The 17507-nt window shown below is 41.1% G+C and overlaps 1 protein-coding gene across 4 annotated transcripts in view; it reads right to left on the minus strand.

The window, feature by feature from the left end:
• Positions 1-17507, minus strand: part of arhgef28a (Rho guanine nucleotide exchange factor (GEF) 28a) — a 47166-nt gene that overhangs the window by 24607 nt on the left and 5052 nt on the right. For all 4 annotated transcript variants that reach the window (XM_028602283.1, XM_028602284.1, XM_028602286.1 and 1 more), the window contains exons 3-9: positions 11235-11379; positions 10755-11132; positions 5772-5961; positions 5134-5323; positions 4563-4632; positions 3041-3087; positions 2785-2854 (exon numbers count right to left, since the gene is read on the minus strand). In XM_028602283.1, the coding sequence (XP_028458084.1) occupies positions 2785-2854; positions 3041-3087; positions 4563-4632; positions 5134-5323; positions 5772-5961; positions 10755-11132; positions 11235-11379 (1090 nt within the window). The remainder of the gene's footprint in view (positions 1-2784; positions 2855-3040; positions 3088-4562; positions 4633-5133; positions 5324-5771; positions 5962-10754; positions 11133-11234; positions 11380-17507) is intronic.

Here is a 17507-nt window from a genome sequence, read left to right on the forward strand (position 1 = left end):
GTGGATTATTGACCAGAGTCATGCTCTCTTTTATTTACCACATCTGCTTAACAATATTCATGTACACTCTGTCTCTCTCTGTGATATTTATAAATAGAATAGAAAGACCAGGATTTCAACACTTGGGTTAGGTTTTCAAGACTCTTTGTAACTTTATTTTCATGAGAAATCTAACAAAATACACGGTAACAAAGAGTGAGGAAAGAAGTATTCATAAATTATATAATTTTAACTATATATATATATATATATATATATATATATATATATATATATATATATATATATATATATATATATATATATATATATAGTTAATTAACATATTTATAATTCCTTGACTTTTTTACTTAGACATTAACATTTAACTACTTTATATAATGATGGTGTTAGACAGCATTGTAGATATTACATATTTTGTATATAAAATCTTAATTTGGAAAGTAACTATAGCTGTCAAATGTATATAATGCAGTAAAAAAGTACAATATTTATGTGTGAAATGTAGTAAAGAAGAAGTAAAAAGTAGAGCTGGAACAATTCCAAATGTTGCTGTACAATTAATGGTCTCACAAACAATTACGATTAACAATATGATTGTCTCTTTCAGTCAAATTTAAAAAATGTCTATTTATGAATTACTTTTGCAAAATAATTTCAAGTTTTGAATGAATCCCAGAATACATCTTTTGGTTATATTGCTGTTTTACTTAAATAAACATAAAACGGACAATTACAATCAACAGTCATACCCCTTAGGACCTTAGCTGATGTTAGCAGTTAATTGCGGTTAAACAAAGAAAAGGCGGTTATGGAAAGAAATTGTGATTAGACAATTACGTAATAATTGTTACAGGCCTAGTACAAAGTAGCATAAAGTAAAGTTAAAGCACCTCAAAAAACGTAAGTAGAGTAAATGTGTACAGTATGTGTACAGTTATACGTACCACTGCTGACATGAGTGCATATCTACAAGAGTGGTGGATGGTATTTCTACTATAACAGTGTGGATAATGACCTCTCTTGATGAGAAGCAGTTTTCATAGCACTCTGTGTACTTTCCACTCACACTTTGATGTCTGGACCGGCCATGCCTGCGCTAATGTAAGGGAAATCCTGGGCATCACAGAGGCATTTCCTCTCTGCTGCTCTCACACAGGGAAGATATTAGCATGGAGCTCAAACATACAAGGCAGACTTCTTATATGCAGTCGTTGTATTGATCTTATTTTCTCTACGGGTCTCTGTCTGCCTCGAGTCAAACTGTCAGTGCGTATGCAGCTCTACACACAGACACAAAAAAAACTCCTCTCTTTTTAATTTAAAGGCTGGTGACAGATTGAAGGAGCACCAGTCTCAGCTGGTAGACTAATTGTCACACCGGCTAGCTCCAACGATAACCGACACTGGCGAGTTATGTCAGTGTAACCAGAGAAACCCTGTCATCACAACAAGAATATTCAGCTCAACAGTGAGCTTGATGACTTGAGCAACACAGAAGAATCTGCAGTCTGCTTAAAAAGGGGAAACATTGGGATCAATGCCCCTCATCACTCTACTTCACATTATCATAAACACACTTCAGTTTATGGTCACAACGTTTATGGGCTCTCTGGAGTTTACAACTGACTCTTCATTTTCCCACAACAACACACAGGAAATTGGCAGTCCCACACAGTAACTGTGGCAACACCTGAAACATTTGAGCATCCTCCTCAAAGTTTTTTTTACAAGCCAGTGAGTGTTTGCGCTGGCATAGCTTAAAAAATCTTGTGTGCACGCTTGTATTTAAAGAGAACTCAAGGTTAATGTATGTGGCTCACCCAGAATGTCAGCTTTTGTAAACTTACGACATTTGAGCTTGTTTACATTCCCCCTCTAAATGTAAGTACAGAGCTCCACTGTCCGATCCAGGGGGAGTCGGGGGAGGGGATGGCAGGGCGACAGGCCAGAGGGGGGCCCATCTCCCGGCTCAGACGGAGTTTGAGTGGGACACGCCTGACCCCATTCCTGCTTTTGTCCCAGTGACAGGGCAGATTCCTGGACCTCCAGACTGAGTCATTGTGGAAGCCAATGGGTAAAGACCCAACCTGCACTGTTCGTAGCCAGACTCCAGGAGGATAATACAACCATTTAATCAAAGAAAACTGCTCATTAACCTGGAAGCCAATGGGTAAAAGACCCAACCTGCACTGTTCGAAGCCAGACTCCAGGAGGATAATACATCCATTTAAGAACACTGCTCATCAACCTCAGACAGAAGTGAATCTCTGTCTGTGTCTGTGAGGCAGTTAGTGTATTGATTTCCTATGCTGTGATTCAAAACAGAGCTCTGCAAATTGTGCCAGAGCCACAAGAGAAAAGGCATCCAGTCAGGGCTTCTCACTCAGCTTATTATGCATTGTTCCCACACCCTGCTGTTCAGTCCAGCCACAAATATGTTGTTGTGTTTTTTTTTTTTTATGAATTGCCCATTCATTATGTATAATCCACATGGAGCTGTGTGCTAATGCCTTTTGCAAAATACAAAAATATTTAACCAGAGGTTGATGCATGGCATACTAAGATCATCCTCCTCCCAGGAAGAGTAGTAGGAGCAGCACAACATCAGGTCTGCTGGATATAACTAACTCTTCAGGAATTGAAACCAGATGCCAGAGTATTATTGCCATAATATTAAAATGGAAACAGTATTTTGGTTTGGATAAGTTTATGTTGGGTTTTCCAAAGAAATCATTAATTTCTCCTAAAACCTTGAAGTAGATAAATCAAAAAAAGATTTACCGGATAAAGAGGATGGGTACTCTTCTTCATCGTCATCATCCAAAGAAAGAACAAGTTGTTCTTCAAAAACCTTTAAACATACCAGAAAACAAAAGGGAGAAAGCATGTCTCGTATGGAAATGGTTTACTTGAAAACAGCACAGAAACAATCACAGTTGCATGTAAGAACCAGCAATGAACTTAAATCTATAGACATTTACAGCACACAACACACGCTGTTCCACAGACTCACATATACATCTGTATGTATACTCACATTGTCCACCAGTGCGGGCTCTTCCACTCGGAGCTCCGTGCTTATTCCTGTGCAAAATAGAAATATTTAGCCAGGAGTTGATGCATGACACACTAACACTTCTTCTCCCAAGAATCGCCTTGCAACAGAACGATATCAGGTCCTCTGGATGAGACTCTACTATCCAGGAATGGAAAACTGGCCAATAAGATGTTGTGCTTGTGCGAAGCAACAGGTCCAGATGAAGAGCACATGCTCCCTACTGCGAGGTTGTTATTTCGAGAGGATTAATGGACGGCTGCTGAAGTCGGGACAGGGTTAAGGTCAATACTGAGGTACACTTCCTGTTTTCCTTTAGTAAGTCGATACTGCCATCTGCCATCTCTATGGTTACCAAAAACTGCGGCCACAGGTTATGTGAGAGCTACCAAATATAGGAAAGTGTGTGTGTGTGTGTGTGTGTGTGTGTGTGTGTGTATATATATCTGCCAGTTGATGTCTGACCCTTTCTGGTCCAATTTTTGTGTTTTGATTATTTGAACTATGCAGTGTGTGTGTGTGTGTGTGTGTGTGTGTGTGTGTGTGTGTGTGTGTGTGTGTGTGTGTGTGTGTGTGTGTGTGTGTGTGTAACAGACAAAAGAATTGAAGAGGATAGTGGCAGCATTGACAATCTACATGGGTCTCCTTCTGTGTGTGGTTGCATGCCAGCCTGAGCACGTCACCCCAGGTAAAAACAAAACCCCCGGAGATTTCTGCAAACTCTCTGAGGAAAAACTAACACGCGGGTAAAGGAGAGGGTGCCTTTTACGGTGTGTGCTGGAAGTGTTTTCTTAGTCATTTTAGGTTGTAAGTGATGGATGTCTAAACACACAAATGTTTGCTCGACTGAATCTGCGGTGGTTCGTTTTCCACCGCCGCACACAGACCGACAGAAAATAAGAGCCGTTTGAGCGTGCAGAGACCACTGTCAATGGCAATACTACGGCTGCAACTTATGATTACTCTTATTACTGAGTAATCTGTTGATTATTTTGTTGTTACACTATAGTCTCCGTAGTGTAATGAAAGAGTCATAAAAATGCCCATCACAATTTCCCAGAGTCCAACAAAACAACAGTCCAAATCCAAAATGTGTGTGTGTGTGTGTGTGTGTGTGTGTGTGTGTGTACACACGTGTGCGTGTCTGGCTCTGTGTGTGACGTTTGTTTTTCGGAGCTCATGCTACACAGCTGGTACCTCCATGTGACAGCTAACGTGTGGCACATGAGGGAGAACACGGACAATTCAGGTGTCTGAATTGAGCTGGGTCTCATGGAGGAGTATCATGGGTAAACCGATGCTTACAACTGATTACAAGTACTTACTTAATTAATGTAATTGGGTACTGATTCAAGTGCTTGTACTATTTGATACATTTGGTTTTTGATAACCAAACCTCATTATGCGAGTAATGGGTCTGAAAGTAATAAATGGCTGCTGTAAACAGGAATTCAACACTTCATACTGCACAGTTTAATCAGTACCTACAGTACAGCCATCTTACCTCCATCACTAGGAAGGAATTCCTCTTTGCCTCTCTTGTCTGCCTCACTGTCAGCTTTGAGCACATTGATCTGGAGCAAAAACAGACCTTATGTTAACACGGTCACACTGTCAATAATACAAAGACATCACTAAATAACTACATTATACCGTTTTATGGCCAAACTGCCGTAATTACTAACTAATAAAAGCCAAACCCTGCAGAGTAACTAATGTGATCACATATTACAAAACATCAGGTATCATTCTGCACAAGCTACTATCACTTCATTCTGACCGGTCCGTCCTTTTCATGTTACACCCTCATGCCCTCTCATTGTTTACTGCTGCTTGCTCAACTCTTATCAAAGTGTCTGATCGCATGTTAAAAGGGTGTGGGAGTGGAGGGCTTTTTGTTAACACAAACGCAGACAAAACCTGTGCAAACTGTCTTATCTCGACAGCAACGACAAATTACATCATGCACAGAGACGCATGGGAAAATTGATCAGCCATTTCTGTCCTATATCACGTAGTAGATGGGATTACAATAAGGATTTTAAATAGAGGTGTTCCCGGCCATTTGCTCTCACCAGTTGGAGGATGCTGTGGTCTCCCCGTCTGTCTCGGAGGATCAAGATGCCGTCCTGAGGGCGGCTGCCAGGTGTCTGTCGCACAGTCAAGCTCAGGGAGTCCATCCCGGGACAAAACCTCAGCATGCAGGAGCTGTCGGACCACACACACCACACACCTGGAACAGGGCCGTCAACAGGACCTGGAGGACTAATGAGGAAAAAGAAAGATTACAGGAAGTGAGGTTAATGGTTAACGGGACAGAAAGGAGCCTCCCAAATGATCAGCCATATCAGCAGCGTTCAGTTTTTATGCACTACATATCTGGAACAAACTCCCAGAAAACTAAGGTCCGTTGCAACTCTCAGTTCTTTTAAATCAAGGCTGAAGACCTTTCTTCTTGATGCTGCCTTTCTTCAAATAATTGTTCATTTCTTATATTGCATTGTCACTTTTATTCTCATATTTTACCTGTTTGTATATGTTTTATTGTTTTTAACTGCTATTTAATGTTTTATGTGAAGCACTTTGAATTGCCCTGTTGCTGAAATGTGCTATACAAATAAAGCTGCCTTGCCTTGCCTTATCAGAAGTCTTCATTAGTCATACTGTGTGTCATGTGTCAAAAATAGGACAACAGATAAAACCATAGCCTTACGCTGCCAGCACCCTGAACATGGCATGCTGTCCGTCCTTCTGAGCCAACTGGAGAGGCGCGTCTCCCTCCTGATTGGGTAAGGTCAATGCCCGTTGACCTCTTGGTTGGTGGATTAAGAAACGGGAGAGATGAACCAAACCCAAACGCACTGCAAGGTGAAGGAGGGTTTCTCTGGGCTGAAGCTCATCAGCTAGAGAAAGAGACAAAGAATGCAGAGGAAATGATATGCAGGTTATGACAGAATGTCTACTGCAGTTTTACCTAAATTTATGGAGGAATTCTGTTGAATTACATTAGATTTTTGGTAATTATGTTAAGGCTTTTGCACATCATAAAATGAATGAACACACAAGGAAATCAGTGTCTGAATAATGGATACTTTAGGTAACAATGAACTAAAGCTTGATTTATACGTCTGCGTAAAATCTACGCCGTTGCTACGTACGTAGGTACGTGGAGGCTTGGTAGCGTTGCATTTCCCCGACTCATTTCCTGGTTCTCCTTCGCCATAAACAACATGAAATCAAGGAGAGGGTTAACTTTTTCTGCTACAGTTTTCCCACCGTGGTCAGAAAACACAGGGGAGACACTTTGTTTCTCTCACTAGGACTCTAGAGTGGGTACTCACTCCGAAGCTAATTGCCGTCACTCTCTCACTTTCTCCCTCACTCAATCACCCACTCCCCACAAACACACACACACACACACACGCCAGCTCGAAGCACACACCAACGCACAAGTATAAACATCAGGCCTCTTACGTAGGCTATGGCGAAAGCTCTGCGTGGAGCTTCCACAGAACCATAAATCAAGCTTAAGTCCACTAGGACCATAGTAGTATATACTGTAGGCATTCAAAACTATACTTAAGAGGTTGAGGTTAATGTAAAAAAAAAAAATTGCTATCGGCTGATATACACTACCGGTCAAAAGTTTTAGATGTATTCTACATTTTAGACTCATCAAAGTAGCCCCCTTTGGCAGATATAGCAGCTGAACACACTCGTGGCATTCTTTCTACAATGGAAATCAAATATTCTTCAGAAAGTTCTTCCCAACTCTGTTGCAGAAGTTCCCATAAATGTGTGGCACTTGTAGGTTGCTTTGCTTTCACTTTTCTGTCCAGTTCATCCCAAACCAGCTCAATGGGGTTTAAAATCTGGTGACTGTGCTGGCCACTCCATGTTTTTAAGCTTACCATCTTGTTCTTTTTTGCTACGGTAGTTCTGGCATAGCTTGGACATATGTTTGGGTCATTATCTTGCTGTAGGATGAACCCCTGACCAACTAGGCGCATTCCAGAGGGTACTGCATGGCGCTGCAAAATGATGTGGTTGCCGTTTTGGTTCAGGGTGCCTTTCACTCTGTACAAATCACCGACCCTGGATCCAGCAAAACAGCCCCAGACCATCATGCTTCCTCCTCCATGTTTGACAGTTGATGTCACACACTGAGGAACCATCCTTTCGCCTACTCGACAGCGTACAAAAATCCTGCGTGATGAACCGAAGATTTCATTTTTGATTCATCAGTCCATAGCACCTTCTTCCAGTCTTCAGTAGTCCATTGGCGGTGTTTCTTGGCCCAGGCAAGCCTCTTTTTCTTATTCTGACGTCTTAGCAATGGCTTTCTGGCTGCAACTCGACCTATCAAACCTGCAGCTCCAAGTCTTCTCTTTACAGTTGAAACTGAGACTTGCTTATTACGACCACTATTAAGCTGTGCTTGAAGCTGTTGTCCTGTGAGCCGCCTATCACGCAAGCTGTTGACTCTCAGAAACTTGTCTTCTGATTCTGTTGTGGCTTTGGATCTGCCAGACCTCTTCCTGTCAGAGTTTCCCCCAGTTTCTAAGTGCCTTTTGATGGTGAAGAATACTGTACTCACGGACACCTTGACTTTCTTCGCAATTTCTCTGTAGGAAAGACCAACATTCTTAAGTGTTATGATGGTCTGTCTCTCTTCCATTGTTAATTGCCTTTTTCCCACCATTTTTATGGCAACACACTACTTTCTGCCGTACAATACTGTTCAAATAATGCTCACGAGGGTACAGTACCACAGTGTGTTCCAACAATACTTTTATACAAACAGAGGGGGTTGTAAGTAATCCAGACAAGTTGGAACACCTGTGGGAATTGGTAGCACCAACTTTCAAAGCTTGATCAACCTCCATTGCTGCAGAACAGCTTTACGTTGTTAACCCATTTCTTGTTCCTTGAAAAAGGACTTTTTGTAAAATACTGAAATTCTTTTTCAGTTTTGGGTAACCTTACTTTTTTTTTTTTTAAACCTCAGGCAGTTCACCACTTACCTTTGTACCATTTCAAGCTATTCATTGGACTTGAACTGCTAAAATTTCAATAAAAAACAAAAAAAGTTGGGGTGTTCTAAAACTTTTGACCGGTAGTGCACATTGTTATCTTAAATTCCCAAATGTCAATCTCAGTATCAGATTCAAAAATCCAGTATTAGTCAGTCTTACTTATGTAAAGCAAACCTTTCCTTCAACCGGATCAAGGTGAATTATTCCACAAATGCTCTCTTAACTTAGCGGGCAGATGTACAGATCATCTGCTGCATACTGCATGTACAGCATGGGAATAAACCCTGCAGGTGAATGAATAAAGAACTCGGGGTTACGCGGAAGTCGGCAATGTACCTAACAGTGGTTATAGGTTATTCATAGGTTATTCTCACTATAATTTCATCCATAAGTAACACAGTGACAGAATGTTTGACTATTTTGGGCATGAGCTTCCTACACTTTCTGTAATCTAAATCTAAAAAAGCACAAATTATATCTGGTGGGGGACCCTGGGACAAAGGCTTATCCGATGGGGGTCGGTGGTCTACTTTGTGTCAGTTTAGGGCTCCTTGATGTGAAAAAGTTTTAGATACACTGACCTAGAAAACTCGATGTTTCACAGAGCCAACACCTGCTGCAAGACAGTTGCTGCCTTTTTGCCGCATGTGCAGTGCAGTATAAGAGAGTGTAAACAATAAGTATAAGGGCCTATAAACAACCCTGATTCACTCGAACGTCCACTATCATGCAGCAGCACAGGATGGCAACAGCTTGGCACATTTCTGCTGATCACTGCACAGCACAACTCCTCCATATACACCCTTGTTGTTTTGTAAGCACAGGATGAAAGGCTGTTTGTCAAGAGGACCAGAGGTAATTTTATCTTTGGGCCTTCCCTCTAAGTGTGGGTGAGAGCTGAAGGTTGCCATGGCGCCATCTTTCGAACCCAGAAACAATGTGCAAAAGAATTCAAACTCTCCCTCCAATTTGTTGCTGGAGGCCTGAGATGAACTAAAAGTCCCTGTCACCTCCACAATGGCGGCGCTAATTTGTGACCCAGTTTGACTGAGAGGAGTAAATACTGAACATGCTCTTCATGCGATGTTCAACAAAACAAGAATGCCATTGTCAAATGGACCAGTAAATAGTGCACGGAGGGACTAAGGGCCGACAGCTACTTTGCATTTGTACTTCGCCTGTGTTTTGCATGGACGTTTGCTTTGTTCTAAGCAAGCCATGTACATATATTATTCTGCTGTCCAATGAGAGGACACCCTAAGACTTTATGCAGCCTTCAGCAGAGGGCTGAACAGTAAATGGGCATTTGTTGAGGGATCCAGTCTGGTGTCATTTCCTTTTTCTTTCAATGCTAAATCAAAACAAAATCTGGAATTGTAAGGAGGCAATAAACTATCTTCATCAGCGCAGTATATTCTCCATACTTGGCCATGTAATCTCTGAAAATGCACCCATTTTCAATATTTAATAATACCTTGGCATGCGGTGAGTGTTTCGCTCTCATTTCTTAGAAAAATGGTGTGAGACTTCACCGCTTTGAAAAAATGAAACTTCATAAATAACAAAGTCTGAGGCCAGACGCCAAAAACTACTCTGTCACAGATGTGGTGTAAAGGAGTGAGAGTGCAGTGCAGAGGAGGATTGTGGGAGTTGATTTAATAGACCCAGAGGTCTGCAAGACAACTCTAATCTGGCCAAAGAGGAATAATGGCAGTAATTGCTCCATCTTTGACGCACACCAACCTCTGCCCGGCTGGCTGGTCCTGCACATCATGTGATGGAAGAGTTGGGCTGTACACAGTCAGGGTTCATGTTGGGTCTCAAACCAACTGAACATCACCATGATAATAACCTGAAGGACTAATATTGTTGGTTCGTTAAAAGGGCCAGTTTACGAAAAGTATAAAAAAAAACTCCTAGTGGTATCAGGATATGATATTGATGATGATGATGATGATATATACTGTATATGTTCCAAGGTTTTATGTATCTGCGGTTGTGAGATTTCCTATGGACATTTATAAGGATCTTCTTTCCTGTTTACCCGTTACTTTTGTAAGTACTCCGTATTTACGGTGGATAAAAAAAAATGCTATCACCAACTGAAAGTTGCTTTGTATAAGATTTACACTATGTAAATCCGACACACTGGTACTTTTAAGTGACAAAATGTGTATTTTTAAACTGGGTGAATCAACCCTTAACATCTCCAGGATGTGCATAACAGCACTAACAGATTTTGGAAGTTGATAAGTTGAGATCTCTCATATTTGCTGAGCAGAGGGGAATCCCTGATGTTTGACCTCTGTAAATGAGTCAGGAAGGAGCAGAGCACAAACTAGGACTTGAGTGGATGAGGCCTCAAAGAATTGGGGCTTAACATCCTTAACTCCTCTGAGAGAGAGTGAAATAAATCTATGTAGATATAGGACACCCCCCCCGAATGTGCTTTGTTTTGGTGAGACTGGTTTGGTTTTTGAAGTTGAAATGATTCATACAGCACACTATGCAGACACATCTGTGCTCTAGAAGTGTCAGAAAGCATCAAGGACAAGGCAAGGACTGGAGTGGCTACAAAATCACCTCTGGCAAAAAAAAAAAAAAAAAAAAACAATAAGATCGCAGCACATGACTTACACTCCAACTTCCTATTTCATTACCTTCTCTCGGCTGACTGCCGGCATTTTTCCACTGCTTAGGGTAATCCATGTTGGCCATAGCCTGCGTGATCTTCTCGTCCAGCTGCCTGAAACCTGCTTCATCACCTGAACTTTGTCTGAGCCGCACATCCTCCTCATTGCAGTCCAGGCCTGCAGCGAAGAGCTCCTCATCAGCTCCCGGCACCAACGCGGAAAACCTCTTCAGGACTTCTAGGTAGCTCTGGGGGCCAAGCTGGTCCCTATTTGCACTCAGGTATTCTGCTGCCTCCTGGGCAACGTCTCTGAGGTATTCAAGAGATGCTTCACCCTCGCATGGCTTGACTTGGTCCTCTGCGTAAAAGTAGGATGTGACAGAGACAACTTCCACAAGGGAATGGCCTGTGGGTGACAGAAAGGAAAGGAGGAAAGTTGCGATAGGAGGCGATGAGACGGTGACAGGCAAAGAGAGTGTGTTTTTAAGAGTCTGACCGAAGGACTTACCGGGAACTGTGAAGCAAAGAGTCAGCCCATCATCTCCTCTTTTTGCTGCAGTCACATGTGTAAGGCTAGAGCCTTGTAAAACGACATAAAACTCTGCGTCTTCGGGAGCGTTGGCTTGTAACCTCACATTCGCCTCCACCTGTCCCTGAGATGAGAAAAAAGAAAATCCATCCATTTAACTTTTTTTACAACACAACCAATGTATTAGACTCAAAAGGCCTTAAATAAACAGCTTTTCCCGGGAGGAAAAGTTCTTTTCTTATCACCCTGCTGACATGTTTGTTCTGATTAGTCATTTTCACAAAGTTCACTGTTCTGTATTGTACTGCATGGAAGGAGCCAAAATGGGGCAGCAGGGAAAAAGGAAGAAAGAGAGACACCAGTCATTTTCTCACAGTGGGAGTGAGCTGTGTCCCACTGAGCGTCTACTTCATAAACTTGTTCTTTTCACTGACCTTGTTTGACCTGCATCACCCCAAAGACACCCGCAGCTCTTGTCCTCGAAAGATTTTACTGAGTAGAAGATAACACTGACCAACAAGATTTGTGTTCTCTCTTATCACTCACATTACTCACTGCAGCCTATGTGTTTCGGCACACTACGGCATACCCTGTATAAGAGACCGACCTGATCAAGAGGGTTAGCTCAGAGTGTATCGCTCAAGTTCAAGTTCATTCTTGTGCAATATCCTCATCTTCTGTTTTCTTGTTCTTAGGATTTATGGGGTCATCCTTAATTTATCCTTATTGTTAATGTGTTTGGCTAAGGCATCCATTATGTTAAAGTGTATTTTTAGGGCTTACATCAGCTTAACTTTACATTTGAAGAACTATTTCTTCTTAAGATGAAGTGTTTGTGTATGGATTAAATATTATATATAGCATTATCTATCAATATGCTGTACTTTTGATTCAGCTGCCTTGAGCTACATTCTAAGGTCAGCATGCTAACATGCTCAGAAAGACAATGCTTACATGCTGATGTGTGACAGGTATAATGTTTATATGGCTTTGTGTGTTAACATAATAACACAAAACGTACAGCTGAGGCTGATGGGAATATCATTAGTTTTACAGGTATTTGGTCATAAATAGCAAGCTAGATAGCAAGCTGGACACAGATAATGTAGGAGCCAAATACTGTATGTTATTTATGGTCTCATTTATATTATTTATTGATTATTATATTGTTTTGTATTGTATTGTTGGTGGTGGGCGTGTTCATCGCAGCTTGAGCGGAAGTGATGACATTATATTCGTTTGTTTCACCTGTTCACCTGGGTTTTTTGGGCTTTGAAAGAGACACATTAACGCACTTATTTCGTCTCACAAAGTAACTTTATATTTGGTAACTGCAGTACTAGCTGTATTTCACGTGTGGAGGAATAAATCATTGCAATACAATCTTGAGCGCGTCACGGGGTGTTTATGCATCTCTCAGTGTTTAATCCCTCACGGCAGCACTCTGTTGGACTGCTTACAGCCGAAACAGATTAGATGCTGTTTTTTTGGGTTTTTTTTTAAATGCATCTTTTTAACGTAATTAGAGGTGAAAGGGTTCTCTGCACAATACCATCTTGCCCCTGGCTAACCAATCAATATCAGAATTTGCATAAAGTCAACAATTTTGACAGAGCCTTCAAACGGATATCAGTCTCCCTTGTATTTGCTCTGTCACGAAACTCTTGGAGCTTTCCAGAGTTGCTAGTTTGAGTCCAGTCCATAGTGTTTCAGAGGTAGAAATGAAACGGACCTCTTTTGTTAGCAGGCTGTCGGTTTGGGCTGATAACAGAGGTCTGACTCAGGCTGCAGTTCCTCAGCTTGTTGTGTGCGCCAAGTACCACTTAGCACACACTCACCGCTGTTAATGTTATCGCCGATTGTTTTTCCACCTAACAAAAAGATAAGGGGTTTGGCCTTGGGTTTGTGCAGCCTTCCTGATTTCTTACAAGGCTAGCTAGACACACTGCATCTGTAGTTATGTTTACATTTTTACATACACAAGTTGAATTTCATTCATTGTATTAACATGTGACAAAATAGATTAATATGATAAACTGTCAACGTTTCCCTGCACTTGACCCTTACGAATAAACTAAATGTAGTTTCAAAGTGACCATGAAATTTTATAAAAACTTTGCACTGGAGGGACTTTTCTCTGCTAAGGTTTTGACAAAGATCATAACCATTCTCGCAGCTATTTTTCCTATTTAGTATCACTGGACAAGTAATATTTTTGATATATCATATTACCATCAAGGAGATTTATCCATTCTCTGCCTTTGCCGTTCTCCAGCTATTAGATTTAAACGTCTATGAAAGACACAGAAACCTATGTGAACGCTCATTTTCAATATCTTTTGATTTTGTTAACACTCTGTAGTTCCTACTTTTTTGTTCCAACAATCTGTCGCAGCCTCAGATAATATTGGTTTACACAGGTACAATTGGATCAGACAGAATGTGCTTGAACTGTATCTCCTCTGCCTAGGGGAGGAGGAAGGAGGACAGCTGGCTGGTGATAAGACGTCAGGTTGATGTGATCTATGGCCTCTTCTCCAGGGCTTTATCGTTGACACAACCTGATCCAAGAACAATGAAATATTCAACACCTTGTGGTTTTACCCCATGCCTCCTATATGGCCAGCTCTCAGGTCAGGCATAATGTATAAATTGTGGAACACGATGAGTTCTATCACATATGCAAAAGGAGCTTGATACAAATCTAAAAAGGGAAATGTGCTGTGTCGGATAACCTTAAAGCTTTAGTGCGTAACTTTTTGATATTAATAAAAATAATCCGTTACATTCAAGCCATTGCCAAGTGAGTTGCTACAAAGCTAATTAAGACTATCCGCTCCACACAACTCTCTCTGTGTTTGTCAGTATGGCTGTGTTCAGAAGCTTGTGTCACCCGGTGACTTTCACGCAAAGAAACTCAAGTGAAGATAATGACCTCTTCTGAAGAGTCCATTCATCATGTTTTTTTAATCCTCCGTGACCTAATTGACTACTAGCAACTGCTTGGACGAGGGGTGGGGGCTGTGCGCGATCACGGAAGGCTTGTATCATGTGGACGCGCCGACAGTGTTGTTGTCATTACTTAGAATTCCTCATGGGGGAGACAGAAACTACGCACTCTAGCTTTAATAGGACACAAAAACTAGTGCATATTAATATTAGTTTTCATGATACCACCAGGATACGCCAGCGGCATGCTTTTATGATCTCCCCATGTTGTTGTCCATTCATTGGGGGGGAAACATGGTCAGGTCTGCTACCTGTGGTCTCCAGGAAACCAGCAGTCATCAGCTTTAGAGCTCTTTGCTATGATCTCCAGAGTGCAACACGTAGGCAACGTCAGGGGAGCGAGATCACTGCAACAACAAAAACAGCTCCAATAACAGAGTCAGTTCCCTTAGTGAAAAGACAGTCTGACGTCAGCGGGGACAGAGTGTTTATTTTTTTACATTTTTCACAGTATAGTATTTCAGCTAGGAAACTGACACAAGTGACATTTTGTCGCATTAAGAACTACTGAAAACACGGACACTATAACTCATTATAACTTCATGGTTTGGCTGAGAAAAAACCAAAAGACTACCACATTCTCAATCTATTCCATAAACATTCAAACAAGCTAACACATCAGGCAAATCCTTTTTCAAACTCCTAAGAATGCTTTTAAAGTGAAAATATTCTAAATATTTCTAAGTCCCAAGGTACTGCAGTGACATGTAATGTAATGTAATGTACGTCTGAGCTAAAAGAAACTCAGTGGAGCAGAATATCATTTGAGTCTTCAGGGTGGCAGCTAGAACTGTAGTGTAGGCCTTTTCTCATACTCAGCTGAAAGACATACCTCGGATTTAATCTGCTGTGCAAATGAGATAATAATAACTATGTCAGAAAATACTGTCAGTAAAGCTGGCGTGGTGCCGCAAACATTTCATTTCAAAGAAGGGGGTTGACAAGTTATAGACTCCTTGTTACATACAGTAATAACATAAAAGTACCAAGAAGAACCTGGATTTTGTGCAAAATGTTTACTTAAACTATAGGACTGATTTAGGTCTGCCATATTTGAGAAAACAGATGTAATAGGAGCATGTGTCTATTTGTAAGTAAAACAGATTTCATTTTTTTTGGGGGGTGGGGGTGACTGGCTTATCGAGCATTATTAAATGACTGTCAGGGCGAGGTTTTGTTTGTTTGACATGTCAAAAGCATGGCAAACACACTCACCACAATACGTAGAGGAAACAAAATCATAAACCATAACAGAGAGGTAGCTACTAGCTCAAAGAGCATGGTGATGACTGTCACTATCAAACCATAAGGAAAGTGAACAAACACGGTGCAACAAAGATATAGCTAATCTATCGCCATTTGTGAACATGAAGTCGTACTGCGGTGAGATAATAGCTGCTATGAAGAAACAAAGATTAAAAGGGACTACAGTGGTGAATTTACTTGAGTTTACAGCAAGTTAATACGATAGTGTCTATACACTCTAAAAAAAGCAAAAAGGCCTTTTTATTGAGTTTTCTTTAAGCAAAATGTATTTGTAGTTTATTTAATTAGGGACAGATACAAAAAACATAGATTATTACATAAATAACAATCCGATGCCTGTATCACAGTGTTTATAGCCATGGCTAATTCGCAACACCTGTCCCTAGGAGGGCTTTTAACAGTTCAAATAATAAAAAGGAGTCCAATTTTTACAGTGAATACAATAAAATGTCCAAAAAAACAGTTAACAACAATAAAAATAAGTGTAGTAAATAAACACATTAACTCGGACTCACACAGAAATGATCCGAGAAAATGTATTCTGGGATTTTATTGTGAAGGGTAGGAATGGCTTTTTATTGTTTCCTCTTAGCGAAAAGCTGGACCTTATTACGGACCGTTATGGCAGCGCTTTTTTTTCCCCTCAACCTTTATTGTTCGGTCGTTTAGTTTAATAATGTTTTTGTCCGTCAAACGTTCTAAACATGAGAGCTAGGCTGCCACACACACACACACACACACACACACACACACACACACACACACACACACACACACACACACACACACACACACACACACACACACACACACACACACACACACACACACACACACACACACACACACACACACACACACACACACACACACTTTAATTTAAAGAGCAATTTATTGTATTTAGCAGAATACCGAAAGCAGCACTTTGAAATTGTTTATTTATTGCAAGTAATATTGTTATAACGTTATTCAACAACGTTATCACATGTTTTCCTCATATTGTGCAGATCTAAATTGCAGGTATTTGGTCATGAATCAAAGTATTGGACAAACTAACCTTTTGAAAATTTAGGGGCTCAACGTTACTAATATTCATCCTCTGTGAAACATGATAGATTGTACAAAAACAATCATGTCTATCCATCTAATAGTTGTTAAGGTATTTCACACATAACCGGGAATGTCCACCTTGTTGGCTGGCACTGGAGGAAAAGTCAGTAGATTAATCAGTAGAATTCATCCTCTGGGGACCATGAATGCCTGTGCAAAATGCCATGGTAATCCATTAAATAGTTGTTGAGGTATTTCGGTCGACCCACTCACAGGCTGACAGAGTGGCATTGAGATTAGATTGTAGAGATTGCTACAAATTGAGAAACATTTGTTTTTTGGTATATTTCTCTCACATGAGACATGGACTTCTCACATTTCAGCTCACCAACATGAGAACACAGTCGTCTTGCAGGGGGATCACTTTTACTCACACATTCGCACAAAACCACTTTGTCCTGCACTGGAGCTTAATAAAACCTCCTCAAAACTCCCACACTTTCTGCCTGCAATTCAATGCAATCATTTATCCATTGATCTGGCCGGACGGTATCTGCTATGGGGTATATTGTATGTGTGGAAGGTGCACCATAACACTTTACTAAGGGTGTTACAATAACAGCCTTTATAGCACAGCAGTGTGCCGTGGCTCGCCTACACAAAGCCTGGCATTGAAATCTGGATCTCATTCAGCAGTGAGAGTTGCTCCGGTTGAGCTGTGACCTTAAGAGGGTGGAGACGCCACTTTCTCTTAATGGAGAGGTGTATGTGTAAGCGGTGGAGCCCGTAATGATTCACATGGCTTGGTTTCAGACCGGTTCTCAATCAGTCTCACTATGAGCGAGTGGAGGCAAAGGCTTTGGAGCAACCCCCCCCTCGTAAACTGGTGACACAGCAAAACAAGCAGACACTCTGCTTACCAGAAAT

The sequence above is a fragment of the Perca flavescens genome, chromosome 16 (genome assembly GCF_004354835.1).
Source record: "Perca flavescens isolate YP-PL-M2 chromosome 16, PFLA_1.0, whole genome shotgun sequence".
Classification (NCBI taxonomy): domain Eukaryota; kingdom Metazoa; phylum Chordata; class Actinopteri; order Perciformes; family Percidae; genus Perca; species Perca flavescens.